Raw genomic sequence first — 26,594 nt, 5'->3', positions numbered from 1 at the left:
AGCAGCTGCATGGGGCTGAGCGGCCGGCTGGGGTTAAACCACGACACAGCTCCCAAAACCCACAAACACTCTGTAAGAGCAACTCAGGGGAGTCCTCCTGGATTGTGAATTGCATTACTGATGTGCACAATTATTCGAGATTCAAAGCAGAACTGAATTGAGGACAATTCTAAAGCAAATTTAACAGACACCAATGTTCTCAGACAGTGAAGTTCCTGAGAGTAAGAACAGTCCTTCTTCCAGTGTTCCATCACTGGGAAGTTCTCATCACCATGTGAGATAGTAATGGGCAGATCTCTTCAAATGGATTTTTGGGAATACTCACCTGAGGAGCTGGAAGCAGCACCAGGAGAGAAAGTCTTGTTGTTGCGAAGGGCAGACTGATTCCGTGCGCAGCCTGGGCTCCTGGTGCTGATGGCAATCACCTTCCCCGGGGGAGTCAAGGACTGCTCCTCCTGAGCAGGCTTGATAGGGGACGTGGCAACGGAGCTCATCTCGGGCGTCTGCAAATGCACCTTAAATGAACACTGTGTGCTGGTACAACCATGTTTTGTGAAACTCACTCTACTCAGGGAACCTGGAAATTAAAATCTGACTAGGATACCTCACAGGACACTAAGCAATACCTTCTAGCAGGGCTGTGGGGCAGCTGAAATTCCCTTCCTACCTATTCAGCAGTGTTAGATGTCACCAGCTCACCATCATTATTATGTTACAATTGGGTTAACACTCAACAACCTTCACACAGTTTATGCTGGACGACCCCAGGATAGAAAGAAAAAGAAAAAAAGTGTTGGTTTTAATTCAGTGCAAAACTAATTTTCATAAACTCCATCCAGAGGGCTCTGGTGGGAAATACATCTGGACAAAAACATTTTGCTCTTAATTCTAATCAAGTAGAGTTTTGAATTTTCTCCCTTCCCTTCTCCTTCACACTGTAACACAGCACAAACAAGAGGCACATGGCAAGGTGCTTCACTAATTTTCCAGGCCTATCCAGTTGTTTCATTATGTTGTTTAAGCTGTTTTCTAGAAATCACTCCCTTTTAAGGAATCTGTGTGCAATCCTGGGCTTCAAATTACCCCCTCCACTCAAATGCAATGCCATTTGGCACACTTTGTTTTATGCTGGTGATCTTCATTTAAGGAACAAATCACAGCAGAGCTGGCTGTTTGGGCTGTTACAGATTATCTGGAGAAAACAGCAGGGATGCACACAATCAATCCTTCCTCTTAAAATACCCTGTGGCAAAAATATTATGGTTTCTGTCATTATTTGATGAAACGCAACTTTAAAATGGCTACAGTACTTCCAGTGAGGCAGTAAATATCCTCCTGGCCTCCGGAATATCAGTGCCATTACATTCATGCTGCAATGAGAGTGTCGTCTTCTGAAACACAGCAAGAATAAAGTGGTATTTGATCAATGAAAGGGTGTGTTCCTTCTTTTTGCTGGAATGTATGATATGGTACACATCTGATAGAGCTGCTCTATTGTTCAGTAGCACTGTGCTGCTTTTATTTAAAAAAGTGACAGGGAAACACATGCAAATCATAACTGCTGGTTTTTTCTGCCCCCTCTTCTACCTCTCTCCCCCCCAAGTCTCAGGGATGTCCCTCTTTGTAGTCTGTAATTGTTTTATCATGTCATGTCTAGCTGTCACCTGTGTCACCAGAAGTAGAAGTAGATGCCAAAAGAGGAGACAGTGTCCCAGATCTGTGAGATGTCAGACCAAAAGCCTTTGCAGTTTAAACAAAGTCTATATGTGGAGCTGCATCTGAACAAAGATGGGTTTAAATTTATAAAATCCTTCATTCTATGTCTACAGAATCGGGATCAAAAGGAACTTTGATGGGGGCTAAGTCTGCACCAACAAAGAAAGATCAAAGAACTCTGTGTTTGGGAACAGGGATACATTTGCATCCCGGGCTGGAATAGGATCTTAACTCATCGTATCTCCATCACAGGCATATGAGCAGATCTACTGAACTTGGTGTCTTTTTAAAAGGTGTTTTACTAAGTTTCAAAGGGCTGCACTAGGTGGAAATGGCTGCCGAGGTATCACAGGGCAGATCTGAAATACAGGTTACAAAGCACAAGAAGAAAAGTTTGTTCATTCTCTAAGGTCTGCCTAAGGAAGAAAGTACTTTTCTGGGACTGTTAAACAGCTATCCTGGAGTCTGGGAACTTTTACATATATCAATTGTGGCAGGCACAGTTCTATTGCCTCTGCTATTCCAAAGAAATACATTCTTTCCACTCTCACACTTAGTGTAATTTGAACTACATAAACATTGAAAATCAAGGGTTGCAGTTTTCATGCAGAATATTAATCTCGACCAGGCTCCGTTTCCCACAAAAAGTTGGACCAGATGATTTTCCAAGCTCCCTTCCAACCTGGGCTGTTCTAGGGTTCTGTGAACTAAGATAGGACAGAAGGCACCTGCCTCACCTCACCTCACCACTGATGTTTCCAGCAGTCACATGAAATGTTCACTGGACCACCACTGAGAGTCACAGCAAACCAGAAACTAAAAGGCAGTGTAAAAAGCATATTGAAGCAAAGTCCACTCTGTAGCCAGCTGGGTTGTGTTGTGGTTTTTGGGTTTTTTTAAACACAGGAACCTCCAAAGATCTAGACAAGGTTAGTAACTGATTTACTGTGAACACACAAGTGGGCAAAATTATTCCCCAAATCAAACTAGAGTTCAGTATCTGGAGCACAAACAAGAGCTACTTACTGGTTTGGGATTGACCTCGGTAGAAATGAGTTTCAGAAGGCAGTTCAGGAGTCTCTGCTTGTGAAAGGTGGGACACGCAGGGACAGCACTTGACTCAGACGTCTGCTCTCTAGCATCCTGGGTTTCTGGCTCCAAGACAGCCAGCCAGTCATATTCCAGCTGCAGCTTGTTCGGTTTGCCCATCATGAGGTAGACTTCAGCCAGCGTAAGGCTCTCAGAGGTTCGCAGACTCCATCCTTCTTCTCTGACCTGTTGGGAGAGCCGGCTTGGGTCGTCCTTGAGAGACTTTGTACTGGATTGTCCCTGAGGTGGAGGTGGAAATGAGGAACCCAGCTTCTCCTGAGAATCCTCCATTACTGCATCCGTGATATCCTTGGTACAAGTGTCGAGCTGCTGGCCCTGGCTGTGGCTGGCCTGAGTTTCACATCTGGATGGGCCGCTGCTGGGGGAAGCCACACCACCTCTCAGGAGCTGGGAACAGAAGTCAGAGGTCTCTGCACTCCTCCCGTTTGGAAAAGCCACCGGGGAAGCGTTACCAGCTGCTGGAGCTGCGTCTTTCCCATGCAGTTTGTCTGTGCAAGAACATTTCTCTGGGACAATTAGGTCCTGGCAGGACTTCATGTACCGTGGGAACGGATCGAGCAGAGACAGCTCCTCCACATCAGGGATCTTGCTGCAAGCACATGCTGTGCTGCACGAGGGCAGCACAGCTGCCTGGTCACCAGCCAGGACCTCCCTGCCCTCCACACAGAAGGCCACTAAGCTCAGCTTTTCCTGGTGCCCCCCTGGATCCTGGAGTCCAGAAGGTGGTTTCTGGATGGAATTGGTGATGCCAAGATTCGAGGCTGTTCCTTCCACCTGGCCAGGCTCTGAAGCACCATCTTCAGTGCTTGCAGAAACTTCAGCTGTGGGCTGCAAGGTTCTGCTGGGCTCTGTAGTGCTCTCTGCCCTCCCCACACCCTTACCCTCTGCTCCTCGCAGGTATTTCAGCTGTCCCCTTGCTGTCCCCTGACTGCTCTGAATGCCCAGGATTTGGGCAGGGGGGAGTAAGTGAGAGTCTTTTGTGTTCTGTTTGCATTTGCCCGTTTCCTGCCAATGCACAGTGCAGAAAGCCTTGGAGTGCACCACTCTGGCTACCCCGGGCAGTGGAGTGAGGGTACAATTCTCTCCTGGAAAGAGATGGAGCATCACTTTCTCCTCTGAGAAGTTGCCTCTTGTTTCTGAGCCTCTGGAGTCTTGAAGCTGCTGTTCTTCTAGTGTTTTACGCTAAAAAGATGTGTCAAAGAATGTAACAAACATCTGCCCCTTCCAAACAAGCACCTGGGAGACTATTTTGTAAGTTTAAAAAAAAAAAAGGTAGTTGATCAAGGACGTGTTCTCTATTCAGCCCAGATATGAAGACACTATAATCAGAAATAAGGTCCTTTGTGGTGATAAAGACTACAGCAAAGACCTGCTACAAGCACAAACTAAATCTCCGTTGCAGACAGAATTACTTATCTCTGCTTCACACCCCACTGTAATTGTAAAAAAAATCCCACCCCCAAACAACATATCCCAAACAAAACCAAGCAAAAACTCCAACGTCACCGCACAGCAAAGCAGCCTCTCCTTTCTGTGCAGCAAACTCCACCTTACAGGCCGTGAGATCCTTCGAAATTTCAACTGATATACTGCTGCTCTTCCAGGCTCACAAATTGAAGAGAAAAGCCTGAATGAAAGGCCCAAGAACAGGATAAAATAAAACAGTCAGGAGGAGAACAGAACAGCTGTCAACTCACAAATCCTTCTACTGTATGGATCAGAGTTCAGAGGCAGGGACACCCCAAATGCTGTTTGTCTCAGACAGTGCACAGATAACAGCAGCTTGACAAGAAGCTTAAGCCTTCATTGGTGAAACTGCACAAAGTGCAAAGATCTGTCTTTAAACTCTTTGCTGAAATTGGAAACAGAATTGTCAGTTATTATCCAGGCTCTGAGGGGGTCACCCATCGATAATGAACCAAACTAAGATCACTGTTTGAGGAAATGAAGCAGAAGCTTCATTATTCCTCACTAGCTTTCACGGGATCAAAGCAGAGAAGAGTTGGGGTCAAAGTGGAACATTGGGGGATCTCCCATGAAAGCTTCTATTAGTAATGCTGAGACTGACCTCTACCTTTACTGAGCAGAGACTCTAAATTTATGAGGTAGATTCACTTTTCTGATACCAAACTGAACTTAGAATTGGAAGGGAACTGCTCCCAGGACACACAGCACATGGAACAGACCGAGCAGGAAAAGGATACAATCCGCACTTCATGGAGAGTCCACTTCTGCTTCAGGAACTCAATGAGGCTGGAGACCTTCCGATGTAACTCCACGATCATCCTGTATGTGAGAGAAACAGAGGAGGGAACAAAAACAAATGTCAGCAGCAGGTCAAGTCATAGCCTCAATCCTGGAAGGGGAATTAAGGAATAAACTGGTATTCTATAATGCTAGCACAGAGAACACACCTACTGCTCCCAAGCTCTGAGAAAAAAACCCAACAAAACCAAAAACATATGTTATCCCACAACTTTAAAATCTAGATAACTCACATCTACAACTCACACAATCTAAAAGCCTGTTAGATAAACCTGACTGTCATGATTCAAGAAACTAGTTTTTTTCCAAATGGAAGAAGATAGGAAAAGATGGCAGGATTTAGCTGAACTGCAAAAGTGTAGGCAAAGCACAAACCTACCACAAAGTACAGAAAGAAAGACAAAAAGGGGCACAAAACACTCATTTACTTTTTGAAAGCATTTCACAAAATAAACCTAATACATTCTTCTGAATGGAGATTTTTATCATGATCTTTGGTCACTACACTGAAGTGTATTTGAGCCATATTTGAAAGAACACTCAACACCATAGGCCCCATGAGTTCTGGACAAGGTATAAGTACCAGGATGAACAGCCACTGATGACACTGGAACAGCAGCATCGAAGTCCTTTTGCAACAGAAACTAAAGATACCTTCCATGCTGCTCATATAACTGGGTGCAGGTGCAATATTCAGAGCCTTGGTGCAGGCACCTCTGACCACTGTGCAACTTCCCTCCTCTCTGTCTGTGGTACATTAAATATAAATTTTTGTGGAACCACTGCTACGATCTCCGTTTTCTTTGCACTCTGCTGTGACAATAAGTGGCACAAAGTATATTCATCTCCAAAGCTCCTATATTACTCAAAAGACATAAAGAACACTGGTAATCTCATTTTCCAGTGTGATAGGTCATGTTTACAAATCATCCACTGTGGCCGGACAAAGGCTTCAGACCAAGTACATTTAGGCCACCTGCATTATCAAAGAGAACCCTGAACTCCCAGGGACCTGGGAGTTTGGATTGGAAGGAAGCTGAAGATGAGCCAGAGTGTGCCCAGGTAGCCAAGAAGGCCAGTGGATCCTGGCCTGTATCAGGAACAGTGTGGCAACAGGACCAGGCTTGCCCTGTACTCAGCACTGGTGAGGCCACCCCTGGAGTGCTGTGTCCAGCTCTGGGCCCCTCAGTTCAGGAAGGACATTGAGGTGCTGAAGTAGGTCCAGAGAAGAGCAACAAGGCTGGGGAAGGGACTGGAGCACAAGGAGAAGAGAGGCTGAGGGAGCTGGGGTTGTTGAGCCTGGAAAAGAGGAGGCTCAGGGGAGACCTCATCACTCTCTACAACTACCTGACAGGAGGGTGTAGCCAGGTGGGGGTTGGTCTCTTCTCCCAGGAACCAGCAGTAGGACAAGAGGGCTCAGTCTTAAACTGTGCTGGGGGAGGTTTAAGTTGGATATTAGGAAGAAATTTTTTAGAGAGAGAGTAACCAGCCATTGGAATGGGCTGGCCAGGGAGGGGGTGGAGTCAGCGTCCCTGGAGGTGTTTAAGGTGAGACTGGATGTGGCATCAGTGCCATGGTCTGGGAACCACAGCGGGGTTGAACTCGATGATCTCAGAGGTCTTTTCCAACCTGGCTGATTCTATGAAGAAAGAGGAAGGGGCTTGGATGCTGCTCATCTATTTTCCTGTTCTAATCTGAGCAGCATAATCAGTTCTGCTACCTAAGCCGGGGGTTCTGGGCAAGACTCTGCACTCGAGCCCACGCGTGATTATTCCGTGGCTGCAGCTCCACAGGGACCTTGAGAGGGAGTCGTACTGGCTTCTGGTCCTCTTCATCACTCACACCTGAGGAAGATGAAGCACAAAGGGTCAAAGCAAGGACAACTCAGTCACAACGCTGTGTGCTCAGTTACATGATAAAATCCACCAGACACCAGCATCACCTACAGACAAGCCAGCAGCTCAACTTCACCACTGGAGCCTGCTTCCTTAATTACCTTCTGTTCCAATGTGTTTATTCTTATCCTTGGACACTGCAGCGGTACTGGAGATTCCAGCTGTGCAAGCAGTGTCAAAAATCAGGTTGTTGGAAACTTGAAAAAATACAGTATTTCAGACCTTTTGAACAGCCTGATTCTACTTACTTGGGAACAAGGAAGAGAAGGAAAACAAACAAACGAAATCACACATAACTGAATGGGAGAAGGTAAAGAAACATGGAAAATGCTTAATGCTAGACACCATAGTGCTCCTAATTCACTGGCAAAAGGGACTAACCTGCACACACAGTCAAAGTATAGTGGGTAAAGCAGTAGTGAGCTGATCTAGTGTGCTAGTGAGAAAACTGGGTGGGTCCTGAAGTCACTGGGATTATTCAAGCAAACAGGCCAAGACAGACAACAGTGACACATCCATGCTCAGCACAAATGTGCAATAGCCCAAATTTCCCTGCCAGTGATGGACACACCACAACAAGCCCACTCATTCTCTATTCTTCCAACCATCTGCTAAAACACCCCATGTTCCAGCATCTCTTACTCACCATCTGGATCACAGAGTTTCTTCAAAGCCCTGCACATGGGAGCTTTGATACGCAGGTTTCTGCCTTTGTAACGAACAGTCGTAGCCCTGGTCACGTGGAAAGAGAAGTACTTAGAGGCACCAGTAACAACAGTTCCTGAATACAGACATATCAGGGACACGGAGCCAAACACAATCATGGCTACAGGAATGAACACAGGAATGGAAGGCTCTGCAGTGCAGGTTCACAAGAGCATTCAGTCTTTTCTGTCACCTTACTTTTTCACTGTGCAAATGCTACTTTTATTACCCTCCTCTTCCAGACTTTCATGAAACACTGGGCTGTCCACTCAGGGAGGGACTGCTGTTTTATAAGTGGACCAGGACTGTGCTACTTGGGTTGAAGAGCACCCACACAGACAGCTGTTTCATAAAAGACAAGTGGGTTTGTTTTAGTCTCCCCCTTTATACTCCTGACTCTTAATTACGGGAAGAAGAAGTCTGAATTTCCATTTTTCCATATTTCCATTTTCCATTTGGAAATATCCCCACCTCCTCTGGTGCAGTCAGGAGGTCTAAGAGCTTGTGCAGGAACCTGAACAAAGTAACTTTTACAGTATGATTTAGCTTCAGTATCAGATCAGCAGTTTCAAAGATCCTTAAAAGCCAGAGGTCATTTTTATTTTCACACAGTGGAACTACTTGATTTCTTCACTCCATCATTCCTGTTTTTTTTTTAGGGACTTCAAATGCAGGAACTGAGCCCAACCAAGCTACCAATGGCAGCAATACTACCCAAAACTTGAAACATTAAGCATCAGCTAGCATAGAAGCGGCAGGATCGAACACAAGTCCTTGCAGTAAAATGAAAGAAGTTCTAGGAATTAGAAAATATTTCTATGCTGTAAAGAAGACATCGTTAGGTAGGAAGAGCACTTGTCTATGGTGCTAAGAGGGAAATTTGCAAAAGGGCAGCAGAAGGGAAGCCAGATCTGAGAAGATGGAGCTGATGGGGTGAACAACTCTCATTTACTCAGCTGTGAACTTCGACGGATTCAGAATATCCCAGGGCTGGAAGGGCAGATTTCCTTCCAACTTAATCCTAACCTGAACTCTTGGAAACAGGAATTGTTTGAAGACAGTTGGTCCCACCAAGTCCAACAGTCAGTCTCTGCCAGTGTAAACTCTTAGAGAAGGGTACAGAAACCCTTGTGGGTATCTAATCAATGACATAAGATAAGGATGAAAGGTAAAACCTCCTCCTGGGCATTGAAATGGGCGCCTCGGCCTTAACATAGAAGGCTCCATATCCTCTTATACAGATCCTTATATTAAAGTGTAGATATGATTTTATCAATAAATCAGCATTTTTAGAAAATAAATATTCTGAAAACAAGTTTAATCAACTAGCACTCTCTCTCTTTTTTTTAAATGTGCAAATAAACCCAATTTTAATACAAGTGAGGACAAATCAGTATGAACCCAAACTCACTTATGCCAACAAGGATTGCAATGTATAAAAACAGGAAACTCAACTACAAATTCTGCTGTGCTCGAATTCAGCTGGTCCGCATTAGGACAACTTCTCTCTTAGGTCTGAATCTTTAGCTGGAGAATCTCCACCTTTTTCCATGAGCCCAGACTTTGGTCTCAGCCAGCAGTCAGAAGCAGTTGCCCAGTATAAAAGTGCCTGGTACAGATCCTGAAAGATTCAGCAGCACCTAGAGAGTTTGCAGCAAATAAAAACTCTAGCTACACATTACATTTCTTTGTACAGTGCTTATTACCATCTCCTCCAAGAACAATAACTGAAAAAACAGCTGAGGACTACAACTCTTCAACTTTTACTGTAGTTCCCAGAAATCACTCTCCATTTTACTCAGTTTTACACTGAAGGAACACATCCTCAGGATTCACACCAAATACCTTGTATCTTTAACTAGAGGGATTCCATGAAACTACATTTACTTTACTACCAGTAATGCAGTCCCCACGGTAAGTAATTTGACAAAGGTCACACTGATATGAGAAGATGCACAAATGCACCCAACTGCTAGAAACAAAGTCTGGGAATGTGACTGAACAGTCGTACAGAAAACAATGCAGCTGCATCAACATGCCCAAGTGACTGCCTGCCTTGCTCCTGCAAGGAGTCCACTACAACATTACAGCAACCTGAACTGCTGGGGTGATTTCCTTTGTGAAGCCCATGCCTGGATGTTCCCTCCTGTTCAAATGAAAAACACAGGTTTCATAATTGCCTCATACAAAACCCACTACAGCCAGTGAAAATCACCCAAAATTTCAATGCAACCTGGAACAGGTTTCTAAATTGCAAATTTATACTGCTTTAAGACAGCAAATTTTTTTAACTACTTATGCAAGCTGAGTGTCCTTGATTTTAGCTAATGCAATTCCTTATTATCAAATGTGCCCTTGAAGGCACATTTATTGTTGTTGTTGTCATTATTACTGTTACTGTTACTACCTTGACAATATAAGGGTACAAGTGGAGAGAAAGATTTTTTTTTTTAGAGTAACTGATACATCTATATAAAACAGACAAGCTTTGTGGAAACTGGTCCATCACATGAGTGGAAGGTGACTGAAAAAAAGGCCTGGCTGCTCAGAAGGCCATTTGATCCACCTACAACAAATGAGCTAATTGATCAAGGAAAAGGAAGAAGAAGAAAAGTGCTGCTGCTAATTTTTCACATTTTCTATCTCTCTTCAAGAGCCTAACTAGTTGGTCATAAAGCGTCTATTGTCGAGTCAGGATTCCTGGCAGTTGTTCCTGCTCAATTTGTCTGCCACCTGCTCAGGTGCACCTTGGGCTGCAGGTACCCAACATCTGTTACCACCATAGAGCAGCTCACAAATGAACGTGGATCAGCATCACAAACTCCTGGCTCCATCTGTACCTGTGCTTAAAGGGCAGAGAGCTGAGAAAAAAAACCAACCCACCCAACCAAAACCTAGGACAAAAGCCACGAAAGAAGTGTGAAAAATGTAAGTATATTATGGAAAACGTATTATAAAAATCGCACTGGAAGAAAGCAAATAACTGTGAACCTGCTGGTAGCCCTAGAGGAGCAGGAAATGTTGCATTCCCTGAACACTGAGGGTGAATGGCACAGTTCAGAACTCAGCAAGCGAAGTACACTGATCAGTCAATGAAGAAACACAGAGCACTCATAAATGTGACAAAACAGCACTGACAAGTTCTCATGGAAGTTTTCACCCTGGCACTACAGCACTCTCCCACAACTACAGCCATCCATCCTTTTACTTCCATTGCTCCCTCATGCTGTAGAAGTAACATCCCAGCTCTCTAGATTCAGGTGTTCTGCTTGGAGAGATAGGAACAATTCCCCTAATTCCCTTTTCCATTAAGTATGATGAGCTTCAAGCAATCCAGGCAGAGTCTAAAGAATAACTTATTATCAAACTAATATAAAAGTAGATATATTTAGAGACTATACCTTCCTAATTGCCATCCATGTCTGGGAGGCTGGAAAAAGACTATTTCTACAAATTTAAGGGAAAAAAGGAGGAATGGTCTGCAACAGAACTATTCTTAGCTTCAAAATACCTATTTTCTCCTCTTACCTGGATCCTGGATGTTTCCAAATGCAGTAAACAGTAAATCTTAAAAACAGTTACTCTCCTGACTATGCATTCAGAACTACCAGTCTGACCTGACATCAAGAGCATATCTCGCCTACTTAAAAAGATTGGGTTTATACGTTATTTTTTCAGGATGAACTGCTATTTTATGATCAAGATTTTCAGGGATTTACAGATGCCCCCTCAGCCAAAGAGCTTTCCCAAGGAAATAGAAGGCAGTGAAGAATCACTCTCATCCCACACAAAGCACATTCAGAATCTGAACCAGACAAAGCAACCAATCTGTCTTTCTTACCTTGTGCTATAAAGAGCCTTTCAGTTTAGGGGGGAAAACCACAAACACTACCAGACACTGAGCAGTGCTGTGCTTAACTGCTGCATAGTTACAGTACTTCTTTATTTAGGTGTTTATTGTGGTTTGTTTGGATTTTTATTTTAACTTATCCAGAAATCCTACATGTTTACACAGAGATCAAGAAAATATTTGTTTATATACAGGTTTTTATTGAATGTAAAGTGTTGCAAAACTAACTTAAATAAAAATGTTTCACTCCTAGAAATGAAACAAAAAAAAGCATCAGTTTGTTTATTTACACTAGTTACTGAGCAGTTCTGATATAGTGCCATAAATCTTTGTTTCTTGTTACATATCCTAATCACAGAACCCAATGATGTAATAAATGCATAGTAGAATCAAAATGCTGCAATAGAAACCTTAGCACAAAGGACTGAACAGAGTGATCCTGTCTTCAAGCAGCTGGTGTCGGCCAGCGTTTACCTGAGTATGCTGAACTACTCAGAGCAGTTACAGAGTAATTCTTATCTCCCCCTTGCATTTATAAATATCTAAACCTTAATCTGTGAGACCCCCCGATTTATTCAGCTACACCTGTCCCAGTGGCTGTGGTCCAGCCTCATTTACCTGTTACTGACATTCTGAAGACAAGTACAGAGATGTGTAACAGCAAATGGCCTGAACTGCAACAGCCCAACAGGAACAGGTCACAAAGAAACACGTTATGAACTGAGAACTGCTTACAAATAAGGGAGGGGGATCATGAAATTGTACCATCACTGAGCAAGATGGGAAGTTGAATCGACTGGGATATATGCAATGTGTTTGCTTCTGGGAGCTATGAGGTCCTGAACATGCAGGGGATTAATTCACATGGTGCAGACAGAGGTAGTAAGGAAGACACAGTCTGCTCCTCTTCAGCTGATGAGGTTCACCCACCAAACGGGTAAGAGATGCAGGAGAAAAAGGGAAGCAAAGATGTGCCTCCCATCTGTAGACAAAAAGTCTATGCAAAAGCAACTATTTCTGAATTGGCTAATGTTACGCACGCTCTAATTTTGGAGTAGAAGATTAGCATTAATATTTTCAAATGCTGCTTTCAAAATGGTTTGTTACAAGACTGGCCTTATAGAGTAAGCACCTAGACTTCACAGAAATCATCAGCCCTCATTAACAATTAATTAGAATAACTAAGGCCTGAATCATACAAAGTGCTAGATTGATGCTACAGCTCACTAAATGTCATCAAGCTCTTTTGTTATGCTTTAGTTTGTTTGGATGACCCAGTATTAGAGAGACTCTCCAGTACAGTACAGAGTGACTGAAACAACTGCTGACATCTTGAACTAGACAGATACTCATGACACTGTGGATAAAGGCTCATCCCAGGCCCATTTTAATTGGTAACTCCAATTTGAAGAAGTAATTGGCTTTAAGAATAATTTTGTTACGTGAAAAAACATACTGCTTAGATTTTCTTAACTGTACAAAACCCAAACTAAATGGCAACTTCTCTTCTAATTCAAAACAAGTGAGTTAAGAATCATATTCAAGACCTGCAACACAAACACACCATACAAAGGGCATCTCCCAGGAAAGGAAAGGTGGTTTGACTCTAAAAAACTGATTCTGGAAACTCCATTGGGAACAACAGGAAGGTACAACATCAAGTATCCATATAATGCAAGGTAAAGTCAAAAGTCTGCAGCTACTGAGGGGACAAACTCCTATTCCTCTCTGCAGTCAAGTTTACTCCATAGTAACTTGTCTGCTCCAGTGAAGCACCCTAAAAGCAATAATGCCAAAGGTAAGAAGGGACCTGTAACAGACAGAAAATAATGCTGTTTTCAAATCACTTTTAAAGACATGATTAGGACAAAACAATGCCTTCTGAGTGATCACAATCTTTAAAGTAGTATCCTTTCAGAGAGATTTCACTTCAAAAAACATAAATTCTAAAAGCTGGACTACTTCAAAAAATTTTATGTGCAAATACATCAGGTATTCCCTCATTTCTAATAGTACAGCAACTTCTCACTCCTTCTGTCTTCTATGAATACATTGACTCACAGACTAAACTCCCAAATCCTGCAATTCTCCCTTGAAATGGAAGAGAACACTCGTTCTCAAAGTCAAGCAGATGCAGAAGTGACTGGAGGGCTGAGCTCCCCAGTGTCTGAGGAGCCATTTCAGATCTGAAAGTCAGGACTCATGAGCACTGTGCACAGAAGGGTTTGGAGATGAACCCTCACTGTAAGGAGGAGACTGAGGGGCTGGAGCGTGTCCAGGGAAGGGAACGGAGCTGGGAAGGGGCTGGAGCAGCAGGAGCGGCTGAGGGAGCTGGGGGGGCTCAGCCTGGAGAAAAGGAGGCTCAGGGGGGACCTTCTGGCTCTGCAACTCCCTGACAGGAGGGGGGAGCCGGGCTCTGCTCCCACGGAACAAGGGACAGGACAAGAGGAAACACCATCAAGCTGTGCCAGGGGAGGATCAGGTTGGATACTGGGGAAAATTTCTTCACAGAAAGGGTGGTCAGGTACCAGCACAGGCTAGAGTCTCCATCCCTGGAGGGATTTACAAGATATGTGGCATTTGGGGATGTGGTGAGTAGTAGCCTTGGCAGTGTTGAGGTAATGGCTGGACTTGATGATCTTCGAGGTCTATTCCAACCTAAATAATTCTATGACTCCATATTCCCTGTAGTGAATCCACACAGTTATAGTGACATAACTTCTGTAAAGAATTCTCATTTAATTATTTTATTAAACTTCACCCATCATTTCTTACTGATAACAATTAATGGCTTCATGGAAAAGGGGAGAAAAACCTAATACAAAACAAGTTAAGAACGGAAAACGTCAAACTGTAGCTCTACAAAATGAAGAAACATCCCCAGACTCTGGATGACCAATACAACAGTCAAGCTGGTGAACAACTCAGTTTTATGAGTTTCAGAAGTTCTTACTTACCCGGCTTGAATGAGCTCATTGAGTTTAGCTGCGTTCTTGTCATCCATACCTTTACAGGAAATGGGATAACACAGTGAATTAGGATTTACAGTCATAATGCCACGACCTTTTCTGTGTCCTGTTGGGTTTTCAAAGCTATTACATTTTATTCTCACCTAAGACTGACACGTGTAAATGTGCTGTAACATACCCTCCCTGAAAAGTTTGCACTTTCATAACGTGCAAGCTTTACATGATCCTTGCCATGAAAATTACACTTTACACATGGATTAAATGACCCTAGTTTAGGTACTACAGCTGTCTTCAAATGCTGGGCTTTAATCTGACACTACAACATTACAAAGAAAAGCTTCATCTTTCTGCTCAATCTCTGTTGCTAAGGCAGCAAGAAACAGCATCATAGCAACGAACACAGTAAAAAACTAAATAAAACTGTAACATGTAACCCTCACTTTTCTCCGTGCATTATACAGCAAGTTTTTAAATGGACATTTTGGTAACTTGATTCATGTGATAGTAAGGTCCAGATCTATTTACTGAACAATTAACCTCCGTCTGGCAATGCTGAAAGTATTTCTGACATGCTTTCATGTCTCATCTCTATTTCTGGGACTCTGTGAATACATGAGGAAAAAAAAGACAAAAGGAAAAAAACAAACAAACAAACAAAAAGAAACTCCTTTCCCCAGCTGCAAAGTAGACCTCTCATAAACTGGGTGCAGAGCCTTGCAGATCGAGTCCATTTAGTCTTGGAGATGAGAATTTTCCAACTGTCAGTGGATAAAGTATGTAAATAAGTCCTGAAGTTCTAAAAAGACAGAAGTATAGAGGTTGTGGGCATTGCCATGGTGACTGTGTGAAACCTTACTCCAAGTCACAGCAAGAAGGGTCTGTTGATGCTTGTAAAACAAGATGTGGGTACAGGGAAGAAACACTAACACTGATTTCTGGTGACAACGTAATGTGCCTTGCCTCTGCACCTGCTTTGTCATGAAACAGTTCAAAATTACTTCTCCAAGGTGAATTAACACGCTGGAGATCTTTGAACATACATAGTAAAGTCAGTTTGAACATCCAAAACAGTCTTATTCATGACCTGCTATGATAACAATCCCTGGTGAGGGACAGCGAAAAACCCCCTGCCAAATACCACAGTCCTGTTAGGAATTGTACACGTCCACCCATGAATCCTTCTTGTCCTTCTCTCTTTGCAACTAGTATAACTTCAAAAAGAAGTATTTTATTTTCTATGTCTCACAAATTAAACAAACATGTAGAAGATGCACTATGACATAACACTGAATGTACAAAAAGTGTGGGGACAAATGAAAAAATGCACAGATAAAAAGGTGTATGTGCATGGACTGGCACACACAGGGTGTGCTCCTCTGCCCACTCCCCAAGCCAGTCATGTCAGAGCTCTCTCTGGAAACCATCAGGACCATGAGACCCATGTCCTGGGCTGATACCACAGCAGGTAAGGGAGGAATTCTGCCCCTCTGCTCCACTCAGGTGAGACCCCACCTGCAGTGCTGCCTTCAACTCCGGGGGTCCCAGCACAACAACTACTTAAAGGGGGCTTATAAGAAAGACAGGGACAGACTTTTTTACAGGGCCTGCAGCAACAGGACAAGCGGTGATGGTTTTAAACCAAAAGAGAGGATATTTAAACTACATGTAATGAAGTTTTTTTTTATTATGAGGGTGGCATACACTGCCCAGAGAACCTGTGGCTCCCCTATTCACTGAAGTGTTCAAGGCCAGGTTGGAGGGGCTTGGAGCAACCTGGGATAGTCGAAGGTGTCAACAAGGTCAGAACCCATCTTGGCTAGTCAGTAAAGTCTTGTGATTTGTAAGGCTTTTTCATCTTCAGGGTTCCATGAGGAAAGATTTAGAGAACAACTCAGAGAAAGGCATCATCCCAGATTTTGACTGTGTAGGCACAAATAATTGTGGGTGCAAATTATATCATTTACACATTTAATTGCTTAGTTTTCAATAATAATAAAATAGATCATCTAAGCTGTGTGTGTGTTTACCTGCCACCTATGGGCAATACATGCACTGCATTCTGGAGACAGGAAAAGCTAAAGAAATCTCTCAAAGGGGACTAATGCAACAGACTAAGGTGGTCTCTAAAAATAAAACTACATATAATGAAGAAACAATACCACAGAGTACAGCAATAGAATAAAATGAACACAAGTTCTCAAGAACTCAAAAGTGGAACTGAACTAGACACTGCCACCTTCAAGGGTAGATACTTGTGATTCTACCATGTAAAAATAACCTGAAGTCATTCGTACTCACATCCCCCGATCTTTTTCCTCAGTTCCCCATAGCAGATTAAGCCATACAGCTCCAGGGAAGATTTTTTCAGTCCTTGAGAAAACACTGAAAAGCAGAAAAGGTGTCAGTGAGATGCAGGTGTTGCAGATACTCACACACAGCTACGCTGAAGATACTCATTTCAACCCTGAAAAGGAGAGCATTTATATTTTCAGTGATGAGACGAACATCCCACCGAAGGCAAAACTTAAGTTCTCGTTCAAGAAACACCAGAATGGGATGGTTCACCAATTTAGATTACAGGAAAACAAGCAGCTTCCACAGAATTTAAACAAATATGCAACAGTTCAATATGCAAAATAAAGCAAATTCATAATAAAGCTAACTCCAGGATCACTTCACTGTTTACAAATTCTCAGGGAAATGTCCAGACGCCCCCAAGGAAATGCATACAGAACTCTTTTATATGAAAATTTAGAAGTAGGTCTGGATTTTCCAGAAGACAGAATATTTTCTGTGCACTCAAATGTACCTTAAGCAAGTTAATGTAAATTCCAGATTTTAAATTTTTACATGAAGAATTGCAGACATTTTATTTAACTTTACAAGGGATTTTTTTTGTCCTTTCTCATCAAGACATATGATATGGACATTACTGCTAATAGATCTAAAGATCTATAACAGTAAGAACAGTCTTGTGGTTTACAAATCAGGTGAAAATATTTATTCTTGTCTATTCATCAAGACTTTAGTCCCCTTTGACCTGCAGACTCATTTAATCCCAAAATCCAGGCACACATATTTCTACCAATACTAGAGCTTACCAAACTACTGCACTAACTCTTACATTCCTTCAGACAGTGAGATTCTAGACCACACAGATACAGATACAGAACTTTGTTACCCAAAAAACAGATTAACCTCTTCTGTGACATCTTTTAATTTTAAAAATTCTTCCATATTGTGTTTGCTGCAATATTTGTTTCTAAATAAAATACTAATGGTTTCTTTCATCTTAAAGTGCTGCCTTGCTTTGGAAAGAAGGAACTCACAAAAACACATTATGCCAGGTGGTTTAAATATACAAGTCCTCCTTTAGGTAACCCAAGCTCAGGAACAGACAAGTTCATAAACAGACTGTATCATACACTACATTCGCATTCCTCCAGCTTCTTTCTAGACATATCCATTTCTCATTAATGAATTATTTTTCACTTGAGAGGTTCTGGCCACAAACTGTGTAGATGAGTTTACTATCCAAACTTTTGCAGGTATTCAAAGACCAAATACTTCAATCATCACAAACTGCCATGATTTCTGCAACTTAGAATATACGATCAGGACAGGAAAACTCCAGAGACTTCTACTTAATCAACAAGCTAATGGGAGACCTGACATTCTTGACACCTTGAAGTCAAAAGAATTGGATCTTAGTAAAATCTTGTCACTGAAATAGATTTCTTTAACCTGATATTCAGATCTGGGCACACACAGACAAACTTGAATCCTCACTGCCCATTACTAAATAGTACAGATTTGATAAAAATCTATTCTCAACAATCATATGTTACTATTATTGTTACAAAACACCATCAGCAGTTTATCTGACTTCCCAACTTCCTTTTCATTAAACAAGTTGCAGAAGGAGGGAATAGAATGGAAAGGGGAAGTTACTGACCCAATGGTATAATTTCAGGCTTGTTTGAAGTGGGAGCAAATATGTCACCATTTACACTTTTACTGGACTGTTTATTTCTGACTTCCCCCAAGAATTCCAAAGTGGTGCTGAGTGGTGCAGTTGCTTGATGCACTCATGCCTGACTAACATTTAGGCAGCTCTCCTCAAAGGTGTGTTCCTGAGAATACAAAAACATTCCCTCGAACCTGGCTTTTCCACAGCATTATATAATAAAGATAAATGATGTGGTGAATCCATATAACAGCAGTGACACAAATACCAGGTTTTGAAAAGCATTTTTCAAAAAATATGAACCTCAGCAGGGCCATGCTAACAAAAATAAGATGTGAGATGTTGTGGACTCCCCATCCCTAGAAGTGTCCAAGGCCACGTTGGATGGGGCTTGGAGTAACCTGGGCTAGTGGAAGGTGTCCCTGTCCATGGCAGGGGGTGGAATGGGATGACCTTTGAGGTGCCTTCTAACCCAAACCATTCTCTGGTCCTACGACTCTGTGTTCACAGGCACCCTCCTCAGTATTTATTTTCTCACCTCCACCACTCCAGCCCTCCATGACGGTACCAAAAGGCAGGATTCCAGCCCCCACACCAAGCCCACACTCGTGCATACTGACCATTATCAAAGTCAATGTACTTGGAGATCTTGTGCCAGGTGCGGTAGTAGAAGTGCCGGACCTGCTCCTTGTTCTTCACCATGCTTGCAGGTTTGCCTTTCTTCTTGTACTTCAGGGCAATGTTGTTCTGGATAGCTTCAAAGTCCTTCCCATGCTGAAGAATAAATAAACCAAACTGAAATACTCAACCCCAAACATAGATCTCCGCATAAGTCAACTCAAACAACGTGAGGGCCTTTGGGGTTCTTTGTGGGATATTGGATTTCAATGGTCATAAAAAAAAATCTTAGGTATCAGAACTCGACAGTTCTCAGAATGACAGAAAATGTCAGAGAATGACACTGGTTTCCTTTATTTTATGTAAAATGCATTATAGATGCCAAATTAATTACTTTAGAATTTCTTTAACAATTTCAAAATAAAAACAGTAATACCCTAGAAAATTAAACAGAAACCCAAAACATCCAACCTTACTCAAAAACGTGCTAAGTAGCAGAACTGAAAACACTGATTTTCTCCCTGAGCTTTCTTTACTTTCCTCTGCGTTCCCCCCACCATTTCTAACTAGAGTGAATGAAAAACCTATTATATTTACCAGTTCCACTTTTATTTACAGTACATTTCATGATATGGTTACAAAATTTGAGTTCCAAAAGATTTGATCTTACATTTAACTCCTGCTATCACAAAATTTTTGTATTCACAATAGGTTAGAACTGATTTACATATAAAGTGTGAAGATCTCTTCTGAAAGGCAGTGACACAAAATAAACGAAGTGGGGGACCAAACAGAGTCCCAAATCAAAAAAAATAAATCAGTGAAGTGACTTAAAAACTCACAATTCCCAGGAATATTACCGCAAGTCAGAGGAGTTAAAGAAAACAGTGTTTAAGTGTTCATTTTGTCCACAAAATATATACACGTGAACCATGCCTATGACAAAAAAAAAATTCAAAAAGATGCATGTGTGCAAAGTTCTGACCATCGCTGCATCAGTTTTTACCTTTGTTATGCACTTTGATAACAGAAATACTCTTAAAATAATCACGGGAACAGGACAAGCTGGAATCCATCATATACATCATATGAGACAGAAGACAAGATGATGTAACTTCTCCGTGTCTCTCGGCCTAGGACTGAACTGGCTCTAACCTCTTCATGGTCAAAGACTAAACACAATTCTTATTAGAACAGAACAGCTTTTCTTGTTTGGTATTATTACAAAAGAAGTGTGCAGCTTTTGGAAGTTGAGATGGGGACATTATTTATTTATTTCTCATTTGAAACCAAACCGTAATTCAAAAACAACTGAAATTATTATAAAATTTCATTAATAAAACTCAGAAATACTTCCTGTGTATTTAAAAAAAACCACCAACAATCTTGACACTTTTGAAATGTGGCTTTGAGTGACAGCTGGTTTATAGCTCACTGTATGGACACCGAAGTGCTCATGTGTGCCTTCTGCTCCTGCCAACCTCACTGAACCAACCTTCTCTAGAAATATCCAGACTAACCAAAGCCATCTAAGTTTGTTATTTTCTTCTACGTGTACCTCATACAGTCCCTCAAAGAAAGTATTCTTGTCCTCTGTGCTCCATGACTCCCATTGCCGTCGGACCTTCTTCCCTTCTTCCTTCTCTCCAGTCGAGGAGCCCAGGTTCCTTCCCGCTGACTTGGAATTCCCAGCTGGATTGCTGGGAGGAATTCCCGATGTGCCACCAGACGCAGTCCCTCCGTTATCTGCTGCTGCAAAAAACCACGACAAGAGTGAATAATAAACCAACAGGAGGATTCATGGATAGAGTCCTTTTTCACCACTCGTATCTGTAGCAGGGTTTTTTTGCAAGGTACTTCACCTGAAATACATCAGGCAGATAACAAAGTTTGGTTTTATAGAAATAAAATCTTGAAGAGGAAAAAGCCAGGGGAAGGTTTTGATGGTTTAATTTTGTATTTCCAGGAGTAACAGAAATAAGCAGGAATACAGCACAGCAACCTCTACCAGACAACCCTCTCTGATACTTGCATGCTGGTGAACTCTGCAGTGGTTGCTCTGCAGCCCAGGGAGCTCCTGAGCAGTGCTGAACAGGGAGCTGACCAACAGAGCAAACTCATGACTGTGAGGAAAATGCATGTAATGTCACATCCTTGTCTTTGGTTTTGATCCTCTTGCCTCTGGAATAACTGTGGTAAGGGACTGACTGAGAGATGCTGGCTTTAGTTCATCACACAATGGATCAGCATTTCCACAATCTGATCCACAGTGTAGGATCCTCAGAGCACCATCTCTGACATGGCCCATCTAGGATAACTCAAGGTATCCCAAAGACTGGCAAGTCCCATCCCCTTCTCCTTCCCCAAATCCTGCTGTGGCTTTCCTTAAAAGGCACAGAAGTGTCATCTTGGTCATCCCTTCATCAGTTATCAGCACCCAAAGAACATGAATCAGAAGAGAGATATGAAGATTGGAAATACTAAAATCAGAATGATGTCAAATGGAACTGAGAGAATTTGCTGTTTACTCAATTAGAGGGCCAGGGAGAAAATGGGATGGAAAATCTACAAACCAAATATCATGCTTGGTTTGACACTGTAACAGATTATCAGAGTGTTAATCCAAAAACCAGGGACACCTCCCAAAAATGTACTCATTTTTTTCCATAAGAATGTAACCATTCCCAGTAATTTATATTTCCAAAATATATTATCTTCAATTTTATTAAGAAGTATTTAGTTAAGATTTGACTGTTCCTATCAGTGCAGGCATGTACTTAATAAAACAGAAGTTGTTTAACACTAACATTCATTGCTCATTATAAAGAATGCCCATTACACTTTCCATTTCTCTAGTTACTGCCCTTTATGTTGTATATTTTATGATACATTGGCTTGCCTTGGTTTATTTGCTTATACACCCAGCTTGTACAATACAACAGTCCCAACCAGTTCCCCAACTTTTATACATATTGGCACAATTCTCTCTTTCATATTTAGACTTAAAAAAGTTATCTTTTTGAATTCAATTACACAAAGCAGATTTTTTACTGACAAAGCCAATGTTTTATACACATATATATCTTGCTCAAGAACCCAGATATCCCAGTTTGATAATCCTAATATTATTTTAAAAAAGAGTATCAGAAGAATCAGCTGTGACAGGTTCAGTGTGCTTTAGAGATTTGGAAGACTTGTACGTAAATCCTAACAATTCAGTTGCAATTTGAAAGTAATTCCTTTGGGTGACAAAATAATATTTCTCCAAATCCTAAAGAAGCTGGTTTATTTCAGTAACAGAGAATATTTTAAATCAAACCTGGAAGAGAGTAAGGTGTGCAAAAGTACATTTTTCTCCTGTATACAATAACTATTTACTTGATATAAAATATGATATTGTGACCATTTTGAGGTTAACGTTTCTTTTCTTTTTAGGGATGACTATTTGACTCTTTTGAAGAAAATTATTGTAACTACAGGGAAGCATGTAAGACAAGACATGAAAAACCATTAGATATCTAGAAGAAAATGCACTTAAAACAAATTCTCAAGTAAACAGCTTCTCTACTTTCTAAAGTCTTCATCAGCCACTAATAAAATAAGTGAAAGTTAAACCATTTAATTCTGGCAATGAGGAGGTAAAGCCTTTAAAAAAAGGAAACCACAAGAAAAAACGGAGCACTTCAACAGATGGCTGAAAAGAAAACCAACACAGACACAGAACTGACACTTCTTTATTCTGCAAATGTGAGATTGGAATATCACAACTTGCATGGTAGAGAATATACATCTTTGGTCAAGAAGAGGGAATTCAAACACATCAGTCCCCAAACTCAATCTCCCATTTCCTGTTGATACCAGCTCCCAACACAAAAGATGTCCTTTATCAGAAGTCAGTTACAAGATTCTAGTGTCACTACTCTGATCATAGCCCTCTAACTCCTGAGAAATCCTTCAGGAGAAAAATGAATGCAGGATATGGGGGGTTCATTTGTTTGTTAGGTGGTTGGTTTTTGTTTGGGGTTTTTGTGTCGTTTCGGGGGTTTCTTTAATACTTACTCAAGTAAGTAAAATCCTAAGTCTGCCTAAAGATCAGATCTTATCAAGGATTTTCTGAAGACTGTTCAGTGCATTTGGTACATACGAAGTTTTCACTATTAAAAAGCATAAGAAGCTGAAGTATCTATCAGTGACGGTTTCCTGGTCTTATCAGAATTTAAAGTTCAGTACATTTCCACTTACATTTTAGGTGTAGATAAAAGATGGACTGAAGAGTTCTGTTGAGGACGTGCTGATACTGATACCGATTCAACTTCTACACAGGACACGTAGCTCATAATTCACCTGTTGTTCCTTTATGTACATTGACTATTCTACGAAACAAACTGTAGTGCTGAGAAGTTTATCAGAATCTTTTTTGCTTTAAATACAAATAAATTACCATCCAGGCAATTGTTCAGAGTATTGTATATGAAGATCTAAAAATTCAAATATCCTGTCACTTCTACAGAGATCTTATGTGCCACTTAATTATTCCAGGAACAAAGGGGTTTGCTCTATTACCCCTCTGCATAAACCTTCTTACTTCTGTGCATGGTAAAATTTATGATTGGGTTGTCCCAATCCACCCCGGAGTACACTGGATCTTGGTATGGCAATGGAATGCACCATATTCTAAAACATGGTATTAGAAACCAACTCAGGATAAAAGGCAAAAGCAAAAATAACCATACATCATCAAATTACCCCCCATAAATTCATTATTTCAATCTTGCTGTATGAGATTCTTTTTAGAGGACAGTTAACGAGCTTTCATCCCCTCACTAATGACTGATGATTCTATGATTAATTCCCAACAATAGACAATTTAAAACTTCAGCAACACATTAAAACGAGAAGGTCCCTTGAGGCCAACCATACCATTACTGCTGCAAAACGCTGGGGAGAAGGAGGGGGCTCACTCCAACAACCTGCTCGGGTGCTTGTTCTAAGTAAAATCATTTATAAAAAAAGGAGAACATGCAGAAGAGACAAAGACAAGCTGGACTTTCCTCCCCTGTCTACTCATCCTGCATCACCCAGCCACTGGCCTGGACATCCACACCATGACAGCCATGAGAACTCCTTCCCTTTGCTCCAGGTGCATCAGAGCACCAGCATCGGCGTACAAGGTTCAAGGCAGACATTTGGATGCGTAAGTTCTCAGCATCTTCCCTCAGCTTTCAACCCACAGTTTGCAAAGATATCATGTTTTTGTAGTTGGTATTTGAACTGTAACCCCCAACAAAATCAGAGATCAGAACACCCGTGTTTCAGAGAAACACTGATTCCTTTTATCCAGCCTTCTCACCCATTTATATGCCCCATTATTAGGACTTCATTTATCTATGACTGGTATAACATCATCTCGAAATACATTCCTGTGGAAAAAGCTGCCTCTAGCTCTAAGCAAAATGTAAACACTTGCAAAAATTTATATAAAGGGATTCAAAGACTGCAGTTTAAGAGTCTGATATGAAAATGACAATGGAACATGCAGGTATCAAATAACTGAAACACTGACAGTATCGGGGTCGTATCATGGCTACAGCCACAAGTTCTTCCTTCCAGGTTCTATGTAGCATCTCAAGTGTTTGCTTTTCAGTCTTCCATGGCTCTTACAGGCCTGCTAATTCATATCTTCTATGACAGATTCCACACACAGAAGCTGGAATCCCCAGAGTTAATCCCCTCTACAGCCATCTATCCCAACACATAGGCTGGTTCTCTCACTGGTGTTCCACGGGCTTAGCTCATGACATCTCAACTTCCTCAGGAGTCACCAGTCACTGTAGGTGGAACATCCATCAAGGAATGCCTTTGTAAAGGAGACAATGTGTTCAAACTCTTGCAGACCACAGCCCAAAGGCTGACTGTTAGGACAAACTCACTCCCCAAAAGTACAGGACACTTGCAACATGCCAGGAACTTTTCTTCAGAAAACTCTTTCTTCTTCTCTCTTGGGTTCTACAGGAGCCAACAGCAAGGTTAAATTACACAAGATCACCTTCAAACAGGGTTTCAGTGAAGACTGCCGTTAAGGAGGCCACACCAGAAAACAGCTTCGAGTGTGTATTTTATTGTAAAAAACCTGCATTAGAGCTTAGCAGTCTTATGGTACGACATTCTGGTACGAGAATACATTCAAAACATTCTCCTATGGTACGAGATACATTCAAAACAAAAAACCCAATGCCACCAGAGCTGGGTGAGGTGCTGTGATCTGCCCTTTTCAGGAGCTTCGAATGCATTCTGCTGTTCTCACGACAGAGTATTCCTCCTTGAGCATTCGCTTCTCAATTTTAATGAAAAAGACATCAAAGACAAACATACAAACTCTTTTTCTGATCGCTGGTAAATGAGCCCCTTGTCTAGCCATTACAGATATTACATTGGGTACTGCAGTGAAGAACAGAAAGTGCGTGCTGTAGGAATTTAAGTGAAGCCCCTAGAAGGACAGCCCAAGAGAGCTGCAGGCTAGCACCAATCTGCTTTTGTCTCCAGCAATTGTAGCTAAGAAGAAAAAGCAGATGACAGAGGGAGAGAGACAGACACATTCCCCGCAAGTCAAAACTTCATTTTCAGTGCTAGTTTCTACCCTGTATGTCTCTACAGTGCACAGCATGAAGTCCTGAGAAGGGCAGGTCTAGGACAGCTTATACCTTATGGCATGGCTACGGCATATAGTGTTCCAAAGTTTGAAACAGAGAATCACAGAATATTCTGAGTTGGAAGGGACCCATAAGGACCATTGAGTCTAACTCTTAAGAGAGCGGCCCACACCAGGATTGCACCTGAGACCTTGGTGTTACTGGCACCCTGCTCTCATCGGCTGAGCTCATCTCAGGGTCAATGGGTGCCTGTCCTACAGGGATAAACGTAGCCTACCTTCCTCTAACTCCTACCAGTTGCAAAATTAGCACAACCAAGAGATAGCTGAATGTGTTTAAAACATACCCAGTGTCAGTTATCAACAGGAGCCTCCTAACAAAACTATACTGATGGTTTGCCTCTGCCCGGACAGGATATGTTCAATATACAGTGTATGAAAGGCAGCACTATCTAAGCTAACCAAGCAGAGCTATAAAAAATAAACAGGGTTTATTATACATTTGCTTACTCCTCCACCTCCAGTGAATCATTATTCTCTTGCTCTTCCATTAGAAAACACCCGTAAAGCCCAGCATGAAGTTCCATCCAAACCTTGCGGCTGTGCAGCCCTGCAGGCAGGTACCTGTCAGAGTTCAGTACCTGCTGCACAGGGCACAGGAGAAAACCCTCCTCTTACGCTGTGGGCTGAGATACTGCACAGTCCTGGTCCTGAGCCACTTCCAAAGGGAGGAAGGCAGAATTGGGGTAACTGGGAGGGCAAAGAATGAATGAAAGCATGTCAGGGTAGGATGGAAAGAGAGGTACCGAGTGCAAACGAGATGGACAGAATTCAGGAAAATGTTAGAACA

The 26,594-nt window shown here is 41.9% G+C and overlaps 1 protein-coding gene across 8 annotated transcripts in view; it reads right to left on the bottom strand.

The window, feature by feature from the left end:
- The window catches only part of CRAMP1 (cramped chromatin regulator homolog 1), a 50,214-nt gene that overhangs the window by 16,797 nt on the left and 6,823 nt on the right, over positions 1-26,594 (bottom strand). For 7 of the 8 annotated variants that reach the window (XM_051780108.1, XM_051780117.1, XM_051780146.1 and 4 more), the window contains exons 3-11: positions 20,654-20,847; positions 19,098-19,251; positions 16,809-16,892; positions 14,499-14,547; positions 7,633-7,718; positions 6,812-6,935; positions 5,031-5,112; positions 2,743-4,008; positions 326-503 (exon numbers count right to left, since the gene is read on the bottom strand). In XM_051780108.1, coding sequence (XP_051636068.1) covers positions 326-503; positions 2,743-4,008; positions 5,031-5,112; positions 6,812-6,935; positions 7,633-7,718; positions 14,499-14,547; positions 16,809-16,892; positions 19,098-19,251; positions 20,654-20,847 — 2,217 coding nt within the window. The remainder of the gene's footprint in view (positions 1-325; positions 504-2,742; positions 4,009-5,030; positions 5,113-6,811; positions 6,936-7,632; positions 7,719-14,498; positions 14,548-16,808; positions 16,893-19,097; positions 19,252-20,653; positions 20,848-26,594) is intronic. The other variant, XM_051780098.1, reaches the window with a different exon arrangement.

Source organism: Manacus candei, unplaced genomic scaffold (assembly GCF_025592945.1).
Source record: "Manacus candei isolate 608988 ecotype Guabito, Panama unplaced genomic scaffold, ASM2559294v1 h1tg000002l, whole genome shotgun sequence".
Taxonomy (NCBI): Eukaryota; Metazoa; Chordata; class Aves; order Passeriformes; family Pipridae; genus Manacus; species Manacus candei.
The sequence above is the reverse complement of the archived record's forward strand: the minus strand, read 5'-3'. Positions and strand labels throughout refer to the sequence as shown.